Source organism: Silurus meridionalis, chromosome 15 (genome assembly GCF_014805685.1).
Source record: "Silurus meridionalis isolate SWU-2019-XX chromosome 15, ASM1480568v1, whole genome shotgun sequence".
NCBI lineage: Eukaryota > Metazoa > Chordata > Actinopteri > Siluriformes > Siluridae > Silurus > Silurus meridionalis.
The window spans coordinates 10,280,578-10,299,467 of NC_060898.1; the positions used below are offsets into that span (position 1 = coordinate 10,280,578).

Here is an 18,890-nt window from a genome sequence, read left to right on the forward strand (position 1 = left end):
TCTGGGTTTTTCCCGGTTTCACAAACTTCAAGCCAAAAAACTGAGCAACATAACATAAGACCAATGAAATTTCCAAACGGAAACGAAAAAATGCACCTCACCTGTGTTCTGAGCTGCACGGCATCGGGGAAAAAAACTTAAACGCATGACGAAGCCAAAAGATAAACTCCGAGAGAAATTGTTGTGAAAGGAAGGAGGAAGACAGTGAAAAATGACTTTCTTGGTCGGCTACTGTTTAGATACAAGCCGTTGTAACGCGTTGAGTCTGGGTGAAGGGAGAGCTCACTAACTCCAGTTGCAACAGAAATCATATAAGCACAGACAGGTTTCCAAAACTCATGCTTTTTTATTTTTCTTGGCAACAGCGTTAAGGGTTAGTCAAAGAAACTTCAGAAAATAATAAGGACATAATCCTCGTCTTGAACTCACGCAGTAATAGCGGAAAAATGCAGTGGCAGGCTATTCCCAAAATACCGCTATGCTCCTAAAGGAAGCACAACATATTTCACCCGTTACACCGTGTGTAACGTGTCTTTCGTTAAAGCCTGTTTAAAGTACATTAGTGTAGACACTAATTTATGCAGCTTATTTATGTTAAAAATAAAAATATTTGTAAAATTCAGTGGGTGCGGCTTATATATGGGTGCGCATTATAGTCCGGAAATTACGGTATTTCTATAAATTTTGATGATTATGGCTTACAGCTACTGAAAACCCAAAATTCAGTATCTCAGAAAATGTGTAAAAAGTTGGTGTCACAATCTAATTAGCGAATTAAATCCAAACACCTGCACAGGTTTCCTGAGCCTTTAAATTGTGCGTCAGTGGTTCAAGCTACACAATCTAGGGGAAGATTGCTGACTTGACAGTTTTCCAGAAGACAATCATTGACACCCTGCACATGGAGGGTAAGACACAAAAGGTCATCGCTAAGGAAGCTGGCTGATCACAGAGTGCTGTATCCAAGCACATTAATGAAAAGTTGAATGAAAGGAAAAAATGTGGTAGAAAAAGGTGAATCAAAGCTCTTTCAATAATTTGGGGGAGATTCATAAAGAGTGGACTGCAGCTGGAGTCAGTGCTTCAAGTGCCACCATGCACAGACGTATCCATGGGCTACATGATGCATTCCTTGTGTCAAGCCACTCCTGAACCAGAGACAACGTCAGAGGTGTCTTACCTGGGCAAAGGACAAAAATCACTGGACTGTTGCTCAGTGGGCCAAAGTCATCTTTTCGAGTGAAAGAAAATTTTGCATTTCATTTGGAAATCAAGGTCCCGGAGTCTGGAAGAAGAGAGATAGGCACAGAATCAAAGTTGCTTGAGGTCCAGTGTAAAGTTTGCACAGTCAGTGGTGGTTTGGGGAGTCATTTCATCTGCTGGTGTTGGTCCACTGTGGTTTATCAAGTCCAAAGTCAGCACAGACATCTACCAGGAAGTTTTAGTGCACTTCATGCTAATTTCATATTCCAGCAGGATTTGGCACCTGCCAAAAGCACCAAATGTTGGTTAAATGATCATGGTGTTGATGTGCTTGACTGGCCAGCAAACTCACCAGACCTGAACTCCATAGAGAATCTATGGGGTATTGTCAAGAGGAAAATGAGAAACAAGAGACCAAAAAATGCAAATGAGCTGAAGGCCACTGTCAAAGAAACCTGGGCTTTTATACCACCTCAGCAGTGCCACAGACTGATCACCTCCATGCCACGCTGAATTGAGGCAGTGATTAAAGCAAAAGGAGCCGCTACCAAGTATTATATACATAAATGTAAATGAACATACTTTCCAGAAGGCGAACAATTTACTAAAAATGTTTTTTTGATTGGTCTTGAATGTTCTAATTTTATGAGAGTGAATTGGTGGGTTTTTGATAATTGTGAGCCAAAATCATCACAATTAAAATAAATAAACACTTGAAATATATCAGTCTGTGTGTGATGAATCTATATAATATACAAATGTCACTTTTTGTATTGTATTACTAAAATAAATAAACTTTCAATGATATTTTAATTTATTGAGATGCTCCTGTACATTCACCAGTCACTTTAATAGGAACTCCTTTGCATTTATGCAGATATCTAATCAGCCAATCATGTGGCAGCAGCAAAATACATAAAATTATGCATATACATCTTAAGAGCTTTAGTTAATGTTCAGATTAATCATTAGAATAAGAGAAAAAAAGCTTTTGTGTGATTTTATTTTGCATTGTTTTACTGCTATCTGTTTGGCTGTTAACTGCATTAATGGACATGTTGCTAATAATGTGTATTGTGAATGTTTGTTTGAATAATTATATGTAATTTCACTCGCTCTAGTTCCTGACTATCATTTCCTCAGGGTTGTCTCTAGACTACAAAGGAGTCATTGTGGTGGAGAAATACACATTTTTTCACATAATCTTTAGTTCCAGTTTATTACATAATTGTACGCACATTTATAATGTGCATTAGATGGAGGTGACAACCTATATCAAAATTTATAAAATATATTTTTTAGCATGCATTGCTGAAGATGTTGAGGTTTTCGTTGGGAGTAATGAGGATGGACAAGATTAGAAATGAGTTTATTAGAGGGACAGCGCATGTAGGATGTTTTGGTGACAAGGTGAGGGAGGCGAGATTGAGATAGTTTGGACATGTGCAGAGGAGGGATATGAATTATATTGGTAGAAGAATGCTGAGGATGGAGCCACCAGGAAGGAGTAAAAGAGGAAGGCCAAGGAGGAGGTTCATGGATGTGGGAAGACATGCAGGTAGTTGGTGTGAAAGAGGCAGATGTAGAGGACAGGGTGGTATGGAGACGGATGATCCGCTGTGGCGAACCCTAATGGGAGCAGCCGAAAGAAGAAGAAGAAGAAGATTTGAGCAAGTCAAAATTTGTGCTTTCTAAAAAACTAGGCACAAATAAAATCTATTTGCATTTGGAATTACATGAATGCAGCAAATAAGCAAAAATATCTATTACTAGTAGTATCAAGGATGTTTGCTTGATGTTTATAAATCCTCTACATAAGAGTAAAGAGTTCTAAGAATAGTTTTAGAGCAGGCACAAGATCTATTTTATTTTTTTTTTTATTTATTTTTTTAAATTATGCTTCAGAAATGTAACTGGCTCTATCTTGAAAGGCACAACCAGGTTTAAATTTTCTTACTGTAAGTTTTCTTTTACAAATTGTTAACTTTGTATTTGATAGTTTCCATGCAATATTAACACACAAAACACATGCATTATCTGCTTTTTAAATTTTGCACCAGGCTATTATCATGTTTGTTTATTTCTTGATATCTATTATCAAATTATAATATCCTAAACTAAACATTACCTGATATTGCTGGTTCTGAATGAGGCTGTCAGCATGCCGTTCCTGCAGGAAAAAGAAGAAGGTTACTACAACCCAACAGTATTCATGAACATTGTGACTTGATTAGGCTGTTGATGATAATTCAAGGATGAATCTAAACAGTTTAGGTGTAGATTTTATTTTTATATTTGAATTATACTGGACTTATGTGTGCTGACTGTTCAGGTCTATAATATTTGAAGTTGAAGTTTACATTTATCCATATGCATTTGCATTGCAGTTTGTGTGTTCGCTACTGCAATCTGGTTATTTGGGGAGATAGAATTCTTGTTTGAATGTTTGAAATGCAGCCTAATGTGCATTTGTTTCTAATGTTGTAATAATACTGCAGTTCCACTTTTTACCTGTGGGTGGCAATTGTATATACGTCAGTCACAAAGATGAATTGTGTGGATTTCTGAGTGAGACGTCTTGTAAGCATTTGTGTGCTGACACGATGGATTGCTGCTAATGGATGACCGTTAATAGAACCTGTGTCAGATTGAGTCTGGGCTGTTCAAGGGTAATTCTGAGACAGCAATAATTGAAACAGTGAGGAAGCCCAGGCCTCCACTTGGGGGAAATGCTAAAAAAATAAACAGAGGCCTCAACCATTCTACATTGAAAGCAATCGTAAAAGGTCATTTCAAGGTTGATCATTCATCAGATTTGTTAAAAAAATACAAAACATTTCATAAGACCCTGGAATCATGGTCCAAGATGGCAGCACGGCAGTAGCTCACAGCGGCCGCTCTGGACTCAAAATGGTGCTACTTTCACTTTGTAGCCCGCCTTACGCAACATATAGACATCGGAGCAACCGGTGTCCCTGTGTACCACCGGCAAACACTCAAGGAACTCAGAAACAACCCCAACAACACAATAAACAATGATCTGCGGCAGAAGCTACGTGACCTCGGCATGCTTTGAGAACCAAGCCTCCAGACCTCGGCGTCGCCTGCGGTGGATGGACAGAGGAGGGGGAATCGGAAGCACTGCACGAGGAGGGGAAAGCCCGGAAAGCAACCGGGGGCTAAAAGCTAACCCTAGCCAGCCTGCTCTACCATCTCTACTGCTGGCACATGTCTCCAACAAGCTACTCGGCGTGAGTAGAGACACTGCTGCGTCTTTGTGTTCACTGAGACGTGGCTGGCTGATCGACAGAGTTCCAGACTCGGTTATTTAGCTGGACGGGCTAGCCGCGTTCCGTGCTGACAGAAATGCAGCTCTGTGCGGTAAGACTCGCGGCGGCGGTATGTGTGTTTAAATCAACGCAGAATGGTGGAAGAAATCTGTCCTCATTTCCACCTGCTGCTCATCGCTGTTGGAGTTTATGGTTGTGAGATGTAGACCTTTTTATTTACCACGGGAATTCATCACCGCTATTGTGCTTGGAGTGTACATACCACCTAGCGCTAATGCTAAGGAAGCGCTCATTGACGCATTGTTTATTGTCGCCGAAGATTTCAACCATGCAAATCTCAAGTTCTTTCTAAATTTCATCAGAATGTGCAACCAGAGAAAACATGCTGGATGTTGTTTACACAAACATCCGGGGCGCATACGGGTCAAAGACTCCGCCTTCAGAGCAGGGGATAAGATAAGGAAGGGCCAAACTGTCCCGTGGCATCAGAAAGGCGAAGCGTGCACATGCCAAGAAAATTCACGGCCACTTCCAGGACAGCGGAGACACCTGTCACATGTGGCATGGCATCCAGACCTGCTTGTAACCGTGATGCCTCCCTCCCAGATGCTCTAAACGACTTCTACGCCCGGTTCGAGGTGCAGTGTTCTGGAAGTGGCCGTGAATTTTCTTGCCATGTGCACGCTTCGCCTTTCTGATGCCACGGGACAGTTTGGCCCTTCCTGTCTTTAAGGCCATCTTATCCCCTGCTCTGAAGGCGGAGTCTTTGACCCGTATGCGCCCCGGATGTTTGTGTAAACAACATCCAGCATGTTTTCTCTGGTCACATGGTGGCAAGGAAGACCACCCCTCCTCCCAGTGACCAGGTGCTCTGTCTAACCACAGCTGAAGTGAGAAAAACTCTATGCAGAGTAAACCCACGGATGTCTGCTGGACCAGACAACATTCCTGGCAGAGTGCTCAGGGAATGTGCACAACAGCTTGCGGATTTCTTTACAGACATCTTTAACATCTCCCTGAGCAGCCATTGTTCCCATGTGCCTCAAGACGACGACCATCGTTCCAGTGCCAAAGAAGTCTACTGTCTCCTGCCTCGACAACTATCGTCCCGTCGCGCTCACACCCATCATAAAGTGCTTTGAGAGGCTCGTCATGAGGCACGTCATGACCCAGCTTCCAAACGCACTGGACCCCATGCAGTTCGCATATCGTCCAAACCTCTCCGCGGATGATGCCATCTCCATGACCCTTTATCTGGCCCTCACCCACCTAGACAACAAGGACTCTTATGTATGGATGCTGTTCATAGACTTCAGCTCAGCATTCAACATGATCATCCCTCAGCACCTGATTGAAAAGCGTAGCCTACTGGGCCTGAACACCTCCCTCTGTAACTGGATCCTGGACTTCCTGACTGGGAGACATCAGTCAGTCCGGATCGGAAACAGCATCTCCAGCACCACCACACTGAGCAGGGCACCTCAGGGCTGTGTGCTCAGTCCACTGCTGTTCACTCTGCTGACTTACAACTGTGTAGCAATGCACAGCTCAAATCACATCATCAAGTTCGCAGATGATACAACCGTAGTGGGTCTCATCAGCAAGAACAATGAGTTAGCATACAGAGAGGAGGTGCAACGGTTAACAGCCTGGTGTGGAGCCAACAACCTGTCTCTGAACGTTGACAAAACTAAAGAGATGATTGTTGACTTCAGGAGAACACAGATTGGCCATTCTCCACTGATCATCGATGGATCCTCCGTGGAGATAGTCAAGAGCACCAAATTCCTTGGTGTTCACTTAGTGGATAACCTCACCTGGTCACTCAACATCAGCTCCATCACCAAAAAAGCCCAGCAGCAATTCTAGTTCCTGAGAAGCCTGAGGAAAGCCCATCTCCCTCCCCCCATCCTGACCATGTTCTACAGCGGGACCATTGACAGCATCTGGAGCAGCTGCATCACTGCCTGGTTTGGGAACTGCACCGTCTTGGATAGCAAGACCGTACAGAGGATAGTGAGGACATCTGAGAAGATCATCGGCGTCTCTCTCCCCTCTATCATGAACATTTACACCACACACCCGATACACACACTCTTCACCCTCCTGCCACAAGGGAAGCGGTTCTGTGTAACAGTTTCTTCCCTCAAGCCATCAGGCTTCTCAACAAAGAATTGAACTGAACTCTTTCACACACACACACACACACACACACACACACACACACACACACAAAACTGTGTGACTGATCTGTACAACCCGGACTCAACACACACTCGTACTCACTTCGCACACCCATGTACCACTCACATTACATTACTTCATTACCATAAACCAGGGGTCACCAACGTGGTGCCCGCAAGGACCACATGAGTCGCCCGCGAGCCTTTTCTAAAAATAGCTGTTTCCTACCTTGTTAAATCCTTGTTGATAATTATTGTGAGAAATCAATAACATGATCAGTGTCTTCACATAGATCAGGGGTGTCAAACTCAGTGTCAAATCTGACGCAACATACAATTATATCCGGCCCCGAGATGATTTTATAAAGATCTATTATTATTGTTATTAAGGTCCCGGCAATATGAAGCGCTGATAACAAAAACTACAGATCCCATAATGCAGCGCTTCAGCTGCCTTACCGAACGATAGGCGACCTGGGAACATTCCAGCGTCAATCAAGTTGAGCTTCTGTTGATGTATTTAACTCTGTTGTACAGTTATTGTTAAGCCCCTCACAATGGCGAAGAGAAAAGTTGATTCTCATAACAGAGCCTTTCAAAACCGATGGGATTCTGAGTATATATGTAATGACACTGCCGGTAAGCACGTGTGTCTTATTAGTGGAGCGAATGTGACTGTAATTAAGGAATTGAATCTAAGACTGAACTACGAGACAAAACATCAGGATAAGCTGAAAAACCTGAATGCAGAGCAGAAGATACATAAAGTAGAAGAATTGAAGAAGAATCTGACATTTCAGCAGACGTTTTCACCTGAGCAAAATCACAAAGTGAATCTGGTGTGAAAACAGAAAAGAAATCAGAGTCACATCAACCGGTTATTTACTGAGGGAGAGTTTCTGAAGAGCTGCATGATAAAGCTGTGAGACTACTTGTGTTTAACAGGAGATATTTTTATGAAGAGCAAAATATTTTAAGTTATTTAAAGTTTACGGTTATTTTTTTTTCATAAAATGGCATAAAAAAAAAAGAAATCTGATTGTTTTGATTTGTTGTTATTTTAACGTTTACTTAAAAGCACAATTTTTATTTATTTGTTCAGTGTTTTTTTTGCAGCATGTTCATATTTCTAACTTTTGACAGGACTAACTAAATTTTGACAGGAGATCTTTTTATGGAGAACTATTTATTTAAAGTTTAAGTTTATTTATTCTGGAATAATATTCCTGTCTGTATTTATTCATATTTATGTTTAAAAAAACATTGTTTTTGTGTGTTTAATAAATGTTTATCCTGTTTAGCCCGCAACCTAAAGTATGCTTAGAGTTTTGGCCCCCCTGTGCAATTGAGTTTAACATAGATAAATATCATTAATTATTAATAATAACATATAATTAAAGGTAAATTGAGCACATTTGTTATTTCAGAATTGTGTATCAAACTGGTAGCCCTTCACATTAGTCGGTACCCAAGAAGTAGCTCTCGGTGTCAAAAAGTTTGGTGACCCCTGCCATAAACTGTTTACATGCCGTTTTTGCACATCTTTCCTGGATTGCTGCTATTTGCTCTTTTGCACAACATTTTGCTACTTTACATTTTTGCTACTGTTCACTTTGTCTTTTTACAACAGGTTTACTGGCGGAGCTATTTTGTGTTTTGTGTATTGTCTTGCACTGTCCTGTGTTGTTTTTGCACTGTTTGCACCAGGTTGCACACATGCACTTTATGTGCCGAGGACACTTACTAGTCCTTTGCCCTGTGTTTTCTGTTTCTGTGATTGTTGTTGTTGTCAGAGGTGGCAAAAGTACACACAACCTTTACTTAAGTAGAAGTACAAATACTCATGTTTTAAAATACTTGGGTAAAAGTTGAAGTACTGATTATACTTTTTTACTCAAGTGAAAGTAAAGAAGTCTTGTCTCTGACATGTACTTAAGTAAAAAGTAGTTATTACTTTTACCTGTTTTAGCTGTTAACTGGACCTCACATCATATTAATTAGATAGATAGATAGATAGATAGATAGATAGATAGATAGATAGATAGATAGATAGATAGATAGATAGATAGATAGATAGATAGATAGAGTGGAACCCGGTTATGTCGATGTCCTAGGGGGTCGCCAAAAAGCATCAACCGATGATCGAGATAAACGAAAACAAAATGGCGGCAGTATATTAACGTGCTTGAAATTTCTTTATGTACATGATGTGCGTTAATAAATGAGAATGTGCATGCACGTGTTTTTAAAGGGTTTTTTTACACAACAGCGTTGCCGTGATTTGTTTGATGAAGGCATGCTATAAAAATGTACATACGTTTGTTAACAACAAAAGGCATAAGTGCACCAACTAACAGCAGAGATTTACCAGTATACAATACAAACCACCGTCCATTCTCCATACAAACCTTTATTATATTCTCCAACATTATAAACACACAGATCGCTCAAAAAAAAAAAAAAAACAGCGGCTGCACAGTGCCGTCTCACATTTAGTCCACATGTGGGAAAAAAAGAAAAAAAAACAGTAACTAAGTTTCTGAAAACTTATGACCATCAGGCTGAAGTAATCCGCAAAAACACACAAAGCAAAGTGTCCGAAAACACTTACGTCCGCGATGCCGAGGGGGAGATAAGCCGAGCGAGAGAGAGAGAGAGAGAGACAGTTTGTGAATGGAAAAATAGGGAAATAAAAAAAATACCGCGACCGGCGGCACGACGCGAAGCCGGAAAAAAACCCCGCAAGATCCAATACCGAACCTGAAACCAAAAACGAGGGACAGAAAAGTCTCAAACATGAACGGCCGAAGGGGGCGTGGCAGGTGCTTTCTTGGCCGCTTTCTCTAAAGCTCCCGGCTTCAACTCCTTACCGAGAGAGCCGTGCTTCTTACCCTGCTCGCCCACGCGCTCGGTAAGGAGAACGGCTCTCTCGGTAAGGAGCACGGCTCTCTCGGTAAGGAGCACGGCTCTCTCGGTAAGGAGCACGGGTCTCTCGGTAAGGAGAACGGCTCTCTCGGTAAGGAGCACGGCTCTCTCGGTAAGGAGCGACGCGCGCACGCTCGGTAAAGAGTTGAAGCCAGGAGCGCCGCGCTCCCGTTCATCGCATAACATTTAACAAAAAAAATGCATATGTGCACTTACTAACAGCAGAGATTCACCAGTATACAATACAAACACCTGTAGTATCTGTAAGGTTTGATTTTTCCGCCACTTTCGCGAGTTCTTCTGCGGCTGCACAGTGCCGATCGACATAACTGACGTTAAAATTTCAAATTTTTCCCCCCTTGTGCTCGAGATATTAGGGTTCGGCGACATAAAAAAAGTCGACATAACCGATAAAAAATGGGTAGAAAAAGCAGGAATTTGGCGGTTCCACTTCAAAAACGTCGACTTAATAGGGTTGTCGAGTTAACCGAGGGCGAGATAACCGGGTTCCACTGTAGATAGATAGATAGATAGATAGATAGATAGATAGATAGATAGATAGATAGATAGATAGATAGACAGACAGACAGACAGACAGACAGACAGACAGATAGATAGATATATAATCATAGACATTTTACAGATTTGAATGATGTATTGTTTTTATATGTACGATCAATAAAGACAGTAATTTAAGCTTTTAAATTAATTGTGTAAAACATGACGGATTTGGTGTTTGATTTGAGACTTGGCGCAAAAATAAAACAAAATTTACTGATTACAAATATTTTTCAGTGGAGTTTATTTATTTATTTTATATCTACGTAAAGAAAGGACGTTGTAGATAAATTTATTTTTTGCTGAAGATTTTAATTTCGCCTCTTTTATATTTAGTTATTTATTTATGGATTTAGATTTTTTATACAAATGGTAAAAACAGAAATGCTCGCTTAATTGGTAGCTCGTTAATAAAATGTAGTGCTGTTTAAGATCATTTTAATTTTGACAGCCAAATATATATATTAATACAAAACTAATTAAAAATGTTATTACCGAATGATTGTATCCAGGCTGAACATCCACATATAGAACACAAGTAGAGAAAAGATGATGATGATGATCAGGAAAGTCTCTGTTCTCAGTCATGTTTACATCACTGACTCCCTCTGTCTCATCCACATTAACCCCAAACTTCTTCTTGTTGCTTTCTGTCCGGCTGATTCTTAGCTTTGTAAACTAGTCTACATCTGTGGTGACTGAGAGCAGGACTTTATACACCAGTGGATTGTAAAAGATGCACAATGACATGAATCGGTTGTTCGGCTGAAATCGGCCGCGCAGTGAAAATAAAAAAGTATATATATTTCACCAAATCAGTGGATTAAAACTAATGTAACGAGTCTGTTTTGAAAATATAAGCAGTAGAAAGTACAGATATTTGTGTAAAAATGTAATGAGTAAAAGTAAAAAGTTGTCCGAAAACTAAATAGTGGAGTAAAGTACCGATACCAGAAAAATCTACTTAAGTACAGAAACGAAGTATTTGTACTACATTACTTCCCACCTCTGGTTGTTGTATGTAGCATCAGGGTTCTGGAGGAACGTTGTTTCATTTCACTGTGTACTGCGTCAGCCATATATGGTTGAAATGACAATAAAACCTTCTTGACTTCTTGACTTGAATTAGCACAGGACTATCTATTTAGAGGAATTCAGCCCAGGGAGAAGTGTGAACACTACATGAAGATGAATAGTTCAGTCCAGAATTAGCTTTATGACGTTTTTTTATTCTGTTGAGACTGGACTATTAAGTGATGCTGTTAAAATGCTACTTAAGACTTTCTTAAGCAACCCTAGTGTCAAAGAAGAAGAGTTGATCTACTGAGAATATAAGGCCACACAACAATCTACAACAAGAACACTAGCAAAAGCTGAAAAAGACAGTCTTGAATAAAACCTCCATGCTTCTGCATTTAAAGTCAAAGCCAGTTCTTGAGGATGCAGATTAAACTGCCAGTGATTGATTGAACACCTGATTGAACAACTCAAAGCAGAAGTTCAAGAAATTATGGTGAATGAGCCTCTGAAGATCAATTAGATGTAAAGGTTTCACATACAGATAATAACAAATTATGAAGATGCAAACCGTGTCAGGAATCCCAAGTTATTGAACATTTCAGACACTGTTACAGGTGTGCAATAGAGGGACACATTTCCAGAAGCTGTCAAGGACCCAGACAATAGCATGGAGTCCATTGTTTGTTGGACAATATTTCTGTGAAAGTTCTATGGGGGACAGGGCCCCAGGAGTGTTATCATTGAGGAGTGTAGAAAAGTGAATTTGCCACATCATACAGTGAGATCCCTCAATAAACTATTACAGTCAGGTACACTGACTGTACATGAAACTGAACTACCATTCTTGGGCTGGACAGATGCTGAATTTAATCTCAACAAGGCTTTTTCTCTGTCATTACTGGTCCCGATCCTCATATCCACCGAGGGGACAAAAGTTAGAAAACGACACCATATAAAAAGAGCTTTCTCTGAGACCTTTAAGACTGCAAAGTCAGAGCTCAAATTATATAAATAATCCAGCCTCCAGATTTGAACATGAAAGTAGGCATGGTTACCACAGGGAAGAAGAAAATCCACTTGGCAGCCCAACACTAATTTTAAAGCCAACAAGGGGTCACAGTTCAGGAAGCAAAGACTTTTATTAGGCCCAAATGAAGAACCTTTACTGCCAGAAGGGGTCATCATCTAAAAAGGATTAGTCACTGTTTGTGCTGACCAACAAGGTGTTGAGGCTGACGACCTCAACACCTTCTACTGCAGGTTTGAGAACAATATCTTCACACCTCTCATCCAACCCAGCCCAATGTCTGCCCCCATCACACCTCTGGAATCCTCTCTTACAACTCCTCCCAGCACTCAAGTTTCGCTCACGATTTGTGAAAAGGATGTGTATCGGCTCTTTCAGAGACAGAGGACAAGGAAAGCTCCCGGCCCAGACGGTGTCTCCCCCTCCTGTCCCAAAGCATGTGCTACCAACTGGCTCCCATCTTCACCTCTATCTTCAACAGATCACTGGAGTTGTGTGAAGTCCCCTCCTGCTTTAAACTCTCCATAATCATCCCGGTCCCCAAGAAAGCCTCCATTTCTGGACTGAATGACTACAGGCCTGTTGCTCTGACATCATGAAGACCTTTAAAAAGCTGGTATTGGCCCATCTAAAGAAGGTGACAGAACAGCTGCTATCCAGCTCTACAGTTTGCATACCGAGCAAACAGATCGGTGGATGACGCAGTCAACATGGGGCTAAACTACATTCTGCAACACCTTGACTGCCCAGGAACATATGCCCGGGTTCAGTTTGTTGACTTTAATTCGGCTTTCAATACAATAATTTCGGGGAATTCTCCACTCCAAACTCCTAAACCTCACTATACCCCCTGCTATCTGTTAATGGATCACCAGCTTCCTGACAGGCAGGAAACAACAGGTGAGACTGGGAGGTGTTACCTCCGGTATTCGGACAGTTAGCACCTCAGGGGTGTGTCCTTTCCCCACTGCTATTCTCCCTTTATACGAATGACTGCATATCAAGTAACCCAACTGTCAAACTCCTGAAATTTGCAGATGACACACACAATGCTCATCAGACTAATCCAAGATGGTGACGAGTCTGCATATGAGCAGGAGGTGAAGCAGCTGGTGCTATGGTGCAGTCAGAACAACCTTGAGCTAAACACACTCAAAACTGTGGAGATGAGAGTGGACTTTAGGAAACACCCTTCTACACTACTCCCCCTCACAATATCCAACATCCCTGTGTCATCTGTGGAGAACTTCAAGTTTCTGGGCACTACCATTTCCCAAGACCTGAAATGGGACTCAAACATAAACTCGATTCTGAAAAAGGCCCAGCAGAGGATGTACTTTCTACGTCAATTAAGGAAGTACAGTCTGCCACAGGAGCTGTTGATACAGTTCTACACTGCAGTCATTGAATCTGTCCTGTGCTCATCAATCACTATCTGGTTTGGAGCAGCAAAAAAACAGGACAGAAACAGACTGCAGAAAACCGTTAAAACAGCAAAAAAAATTATTGGTGCCCCCCTGCCCACTCTCCAGGACCATACAAGAACCAGAAACAGGGCAGAAAAAATCATTCACAACATCTTTCAGCTCCTCCCTTCTGGCAGGCGCTACAGAACTTTGTTCACAAAAACTACCAGACACAGAAACAGTTTCTTTCCCCAAGCAATCACCCTCACTAACAACTGACCATAATTATATTCCCTGCTTCACATCTATGAGTACTGCACAGAACTGTCGGTCATCACATTATCTGTGAATGTTGCACACACTATTGCTGCTATATACTGTAAAGTTTTATAGTAAACTCTCTAATCATACCTGGCACACAATACTGTCATTTGCACTACCATGCACTCCCACAATTTATGTACATTACTGGTCTGTATCCCTATTTATTACCCACACTGTCTATACTGTCTTACATTGTCTGTATTGTCTATATTGTCTTGTATAGTCTGTTTTTGTCTTGTCTTGTCTGTTTTTTTGTCATGTATAGGTTTTTATTTATGTCTGTACTTTTGAGAGTAACAAACAGCTGGAACCAAATTCCGTGTGTGTGTCAACACACTTGGCCAATAAACCTGATTCTGATTCTGATGTTGTCATCTTAGTTTGCCGCATGGATCATTTGTTCTGGATCATATGCTAATCATCAAGTCTGTTTAACCTGTGACCATCGAGCAGACTAAAATCAGTAATGTGATCAATGGTAGCAACAAAATGGAACTAACAAATTAACTGGAGGAAAAGGTAAGCAAAGTTGTGACCAACAATGGAATCCTCCAGTCAAACAAGATCATATGAGTAATACAGAGAGAGAGAGTGAGGCAGATGCTAAGGGAGGAGTGTGATGCTTTTGCTTTTAATGATTACATTGGCTACACATTACACTCTGTCACCATGTAAAGAAAACATATCAACCCCAAAACCACTATCAGGAAAGGAAGTAAAGAAGTACCTACAAGATTGTATCAGTCAGGATTTATCATCATAGCACAGAGACAGCACTAGTTAAGGTGGTAAATTACCTTTTATTGGCCTCTGATCAGGGTTTTTTTCTCTTTACTTGTTTTGCTCGACCTTAGTGCAGCTTTTGACACCATTGATCACACTATACTGCTTGCTAGACTTGAGAACGTTGTTGGAATAAAGGGAACAGCTCTCTCTTGGCTCAGGTCTTATTTGACTGATCGCTATCAGTTTGTTGATGTAAATGGTGAGTTCTCCACACTCTCTGAGGTAAAGTTTGGTGTTCATCAAGGATCTGTCTTAGGCCCACTGCTTCTTTATATATGCTGCCTCTTGGTAAAATTAAACATAAACATGGTATTTGCTTCCATTGCTATGCTGATGATACACAGTTGTATATTTCAGCAAAGCCAGATGAGAGAAATCAGCTTAACAATGGAGAGTGTAAAGGACAATAGACAGTGGATGCTTGATAACTTTCTTCTGCTCAACTCAGATAAGACGGAAATACTTTTACTAGGACCACATGCAGCTAGAAGCAAACTTTCCGATTACGTAGCATCTCTGGATGGTGTTTCTGTTTCAGCGTGTACGGCTGCCAGGATCGCCTTCTTTCACCTTAGAAATATTGCTAAATTAGAAATATGTTGCCGTTACAGGATGCAGTAAAACTAGTTCATGCTTTTGTTACTTCTAGATTAGACTACTGTAATGCTTTACTGTCTGGGTGTTTGAGTAAGTGCACAAATAAGCTTCAGTTAGTTCCGAATGCAGCAGCAAGAGTCCTCACTAAATCTAGAAAATATGACCACATCACTCCTGTTTTAATCAGTCTACACTGGCTCCCAATCAAATCTTGCATTGATTATAAAATACTACTACTGACGTATAAGGCACTTAACGGTCTCACACCGCAGTATCTGAGTGAACTTCTTTACCAGTATGATCCTCCACGCCTACTTAGATCAAAAGGTGCAGGCTGTCTGTTGGTTCCTCAAATAATGAAGACTACAGCAGGGGGCAGATCTTTCTCTTATAAAGCCCCACAGTTATGGAACAACCAAGGTTGAAAACATTTATTTAGTCAAGCTTTTGATCAGTAGATTTTTTCTCAGGTAAAGGCACAGATCTGAAGGGATTATGGACATAGAGTGTTTGGTGAACTGGGATATTTGTATGCTGTCGTCCCCTTTACATTCACACGTTCACTCAGGTTTGTTGACGGCGGTGAGGTGGGTCGTCTCTTATCCCAGAGATCTCTCATGCCTGTCTTACCTTCTGGTTCTCCCTTTTAGTTATGCTGCCATAGCGAGTCTTGTCGGAGTCCAAACTGCACAGTGATATTAACTTACATACAACAATAAGGACACTTAAAAATCCATATCCTTCTCTTTCTGTCACCCCTCTCTCTCTCTCTCTCTCTCTCTCTCTCTCTCTCTCTGTGGCAAGGAGTTTTTCCTTGCCACAGTCGCCATCGGCTTGCTCATCAGGGACAAACTTACTTATAAAGAACATATTCACTTTTAATCACCACATTATCTGTGTAAAAGCTGCTTTGAGACAATGTTCATTGTTAAAAGCACTATACAAAATAAAAATTAATTGAATTGAATTGAAAGATTAATTTAATCACAGGTGGATAACTAAATCTAGAATGTCTTATGTTTTACCTGTTGCTTGTTTGGAAAAAGAAGGATGTGATGTTAAAACTGTGTTGTGACTTGAGAGAACTGAACAGACAATCAGTACACAACAGTCACCAATTCCAAGATTCAGCCCACATAAATGTGAGGTGTTTGAAAGAAAGGTGAGATTTCTTAGACACAACCATTTCTTCTACTCAACCATTCATTTAAACTCTGATGGATCACAAGAGGGGCTGGGTGCAGTGTAGTACTATAGGCAGCACAGTAGCTCAACTGCACAGGTCACTGATAAGGGGCCCAGTAGGCAAATAGCAAATTCTTGATAAGATACCATCCTGGCAAAACCAATGCAGATGCTGAGGCTTTGCTTGAATGGCAATTAACATCAACCGGTTCATGAAACAGTGCGCAGAAGGAATAGAAAGTCAAGAAATAATCTGAGCCTTTGTTCAGTGAGTGTTAGTAAAGAAGGACACATCACTTGCCTGGATCATTTCAACCAACATGCAGGCTCTGAAGATTGTTAGGGATGTTTTTGTATCTTACTTCTGAGTCATCAGACGAACAAGCATCAAAGTAGCATGAACCTGACTCCCTTTTTCTGAATACATATCCACAACGAATGCTGCATTGTCCAAGAATATTGCCCTATGGATCGTTAGGTAAACCATCTGTGATTGAAGCTGGTGTGAACAAACTGCATGGCTCCAAGTATGGCTCCAAGTATGAAGGTATATTGATAAGATTGCATTCTACAAAGTAAAAATTATTCTAACCTAATTTGGAGACTTAATTTCATCAACTTTGTTATATGGGTTATCATTGATATTCTGATTAAATACAGTTTACAGTTTACACACTTATTAAATATGTAGCCCCTTGGAAATGTAATTAATTTCCCACTGGGAAGTGCCTTGATGCCTTGCTCAAATTTCTAACAGTGTCTCTTGAGAAGAGGTATATACAACACATTATACAAAACATTTAGCCACTAGCATAGAATCATAACCATTAAGCAATCACTGTACTACAAACATCATTAAAGTAAAAGAGGAGAAAAAAAATGTTGTTCATTTTAAAAGCAGATCTTACCTTCTGCTTCCAAATATAAATTTCAGCTGCCTTACATAACTCATTATTTGATTCCAAAAACCTGTATACTGTGCGTGGCAGTTTGTGGGTGAGTGATTTTGCAGTGGAGGGGCATAAAATATATTCCAAAAAAAAGGAAAACAAACTGGGCAGAGAGTTCAGCTGTTGACAGAAAACATCATATTAGAGGCATAGCATAGTTAAGTCACAGTTGCCTAGAAACTGCTTCTGGCCTACACTGATTCAAGGCTGGATTTGTAACACACAGACAAAGTTAAAAAATGTTTTATGTATTTGTGAAAACTAGATAATTACTAAAACAAACAAAAATTGTGAAAGGTTCCTCATCATTTATAAATGAACAAATGCAAACTGAAGAGTAATATCACATTTTATGTGAATCAAATTTTACCCCATCTTGTTTACACACTGCATATTTAAGGGGTTTGTACACAATTTGCCCTTTCTCTTGTGAAGTAAGGAAAAATTACTGTATGCAGTAGTAATACTTATAATATTTCTTTTTGAAAATGAGAAATGGCTAGTATTCTGTTGAATGCAGCATTATAGTATAAATATACCTTATTTATTACACTGCCACTTGTAAATAAGATATCTATGCACTTCTGGTTAGATGCTAACTGCATTTCATTGGCTCTGTACATGTACCCTGCACAATGACAATAAAGTTGAATCTAATCTAATCTAATCTCATCTAATCTAATCTAATCTAATCTAATCTATAGCTAGCTGCTGTTTTAAAGAATTATGCAAACAATATAGGTTAAATTGCTTCCTATGGTTAATCCTAATATCCTAATGCATGGTATGTGCCTTTTAAACCCACAGCATATCAATACAGCACAGCACAGGTTATGCAACATTCTTCTGTAATATCTATGGCTAGTAAAGTCTGACTCAAGGATTTGGTGGCTTTTGCTTGTTTTTTCTTTTAATCTCATATCAGGTTAGACTAAATAGTACCTACTTTCTGATTACCTCTTATTTCCTCTCATGCATATTGGTCATTTATTGTCAATAGCTACATTAATCTCATTACAGGCATTCAGGTTTTAGAGATTTTAAAGCACATTTGTAAGTCAAATTAAGATGTTGGACAAATGCCATAAATAGGAAAATAGAGGAATAAAAATATTAATTAATATTATGTGGTGCTGTTTACACTATAATTTAAACTTTACTGTACACATACACAGAATGTTCTCACATTTATTAAAGGTCTGAGGTTTTGAGGGCTCATGTTCAGGCTAAATATCAGACAGTAAGGCACAACAAGGAAACATTTTACTTTCACCTTCTTTAAGACTGCAAAATAAACGTATTGATTCGGCTACCAGGTCACCCTAAAGTCAGCTGCCCATCAATGAATGCAGTGAATGATCATGCTGTTATGATCAGTAATGTGTGCTACATTCACCTTGAGAGTACCATGCTTCTGGAGAAAAAATATAGGGTCT

At 40.2% G+C, this 18,890-nt stretch overlaps 1 protein-coding gene across 2 annotated transcripts in view; it reads right to left on the reverse strand.

The window, feature by feature from the left end:
• The window catches only part of trpc5a (transient receptor potential cation channel, subfamily C, member 5a), a 55,851-nt gene that overhangs the window by 3,073 nt on the left and 33,888 nt on the right, over nucleotides 1–18,890 (reverse strand). For both annotated transcript variants that reach the window (XM_046868585.1, XM_046868584.1), the window contains one exon: nucleotides 3,332–3,373. In XM_046868585.1, the coding sequence (XP_046724541.1) occupies nucleotides 3,332–3,373 (42 nt within the window). The remainder of the gene's footprint in view (nucleotides 1–3,331; nucleotides 3,374–18,890) is intronic.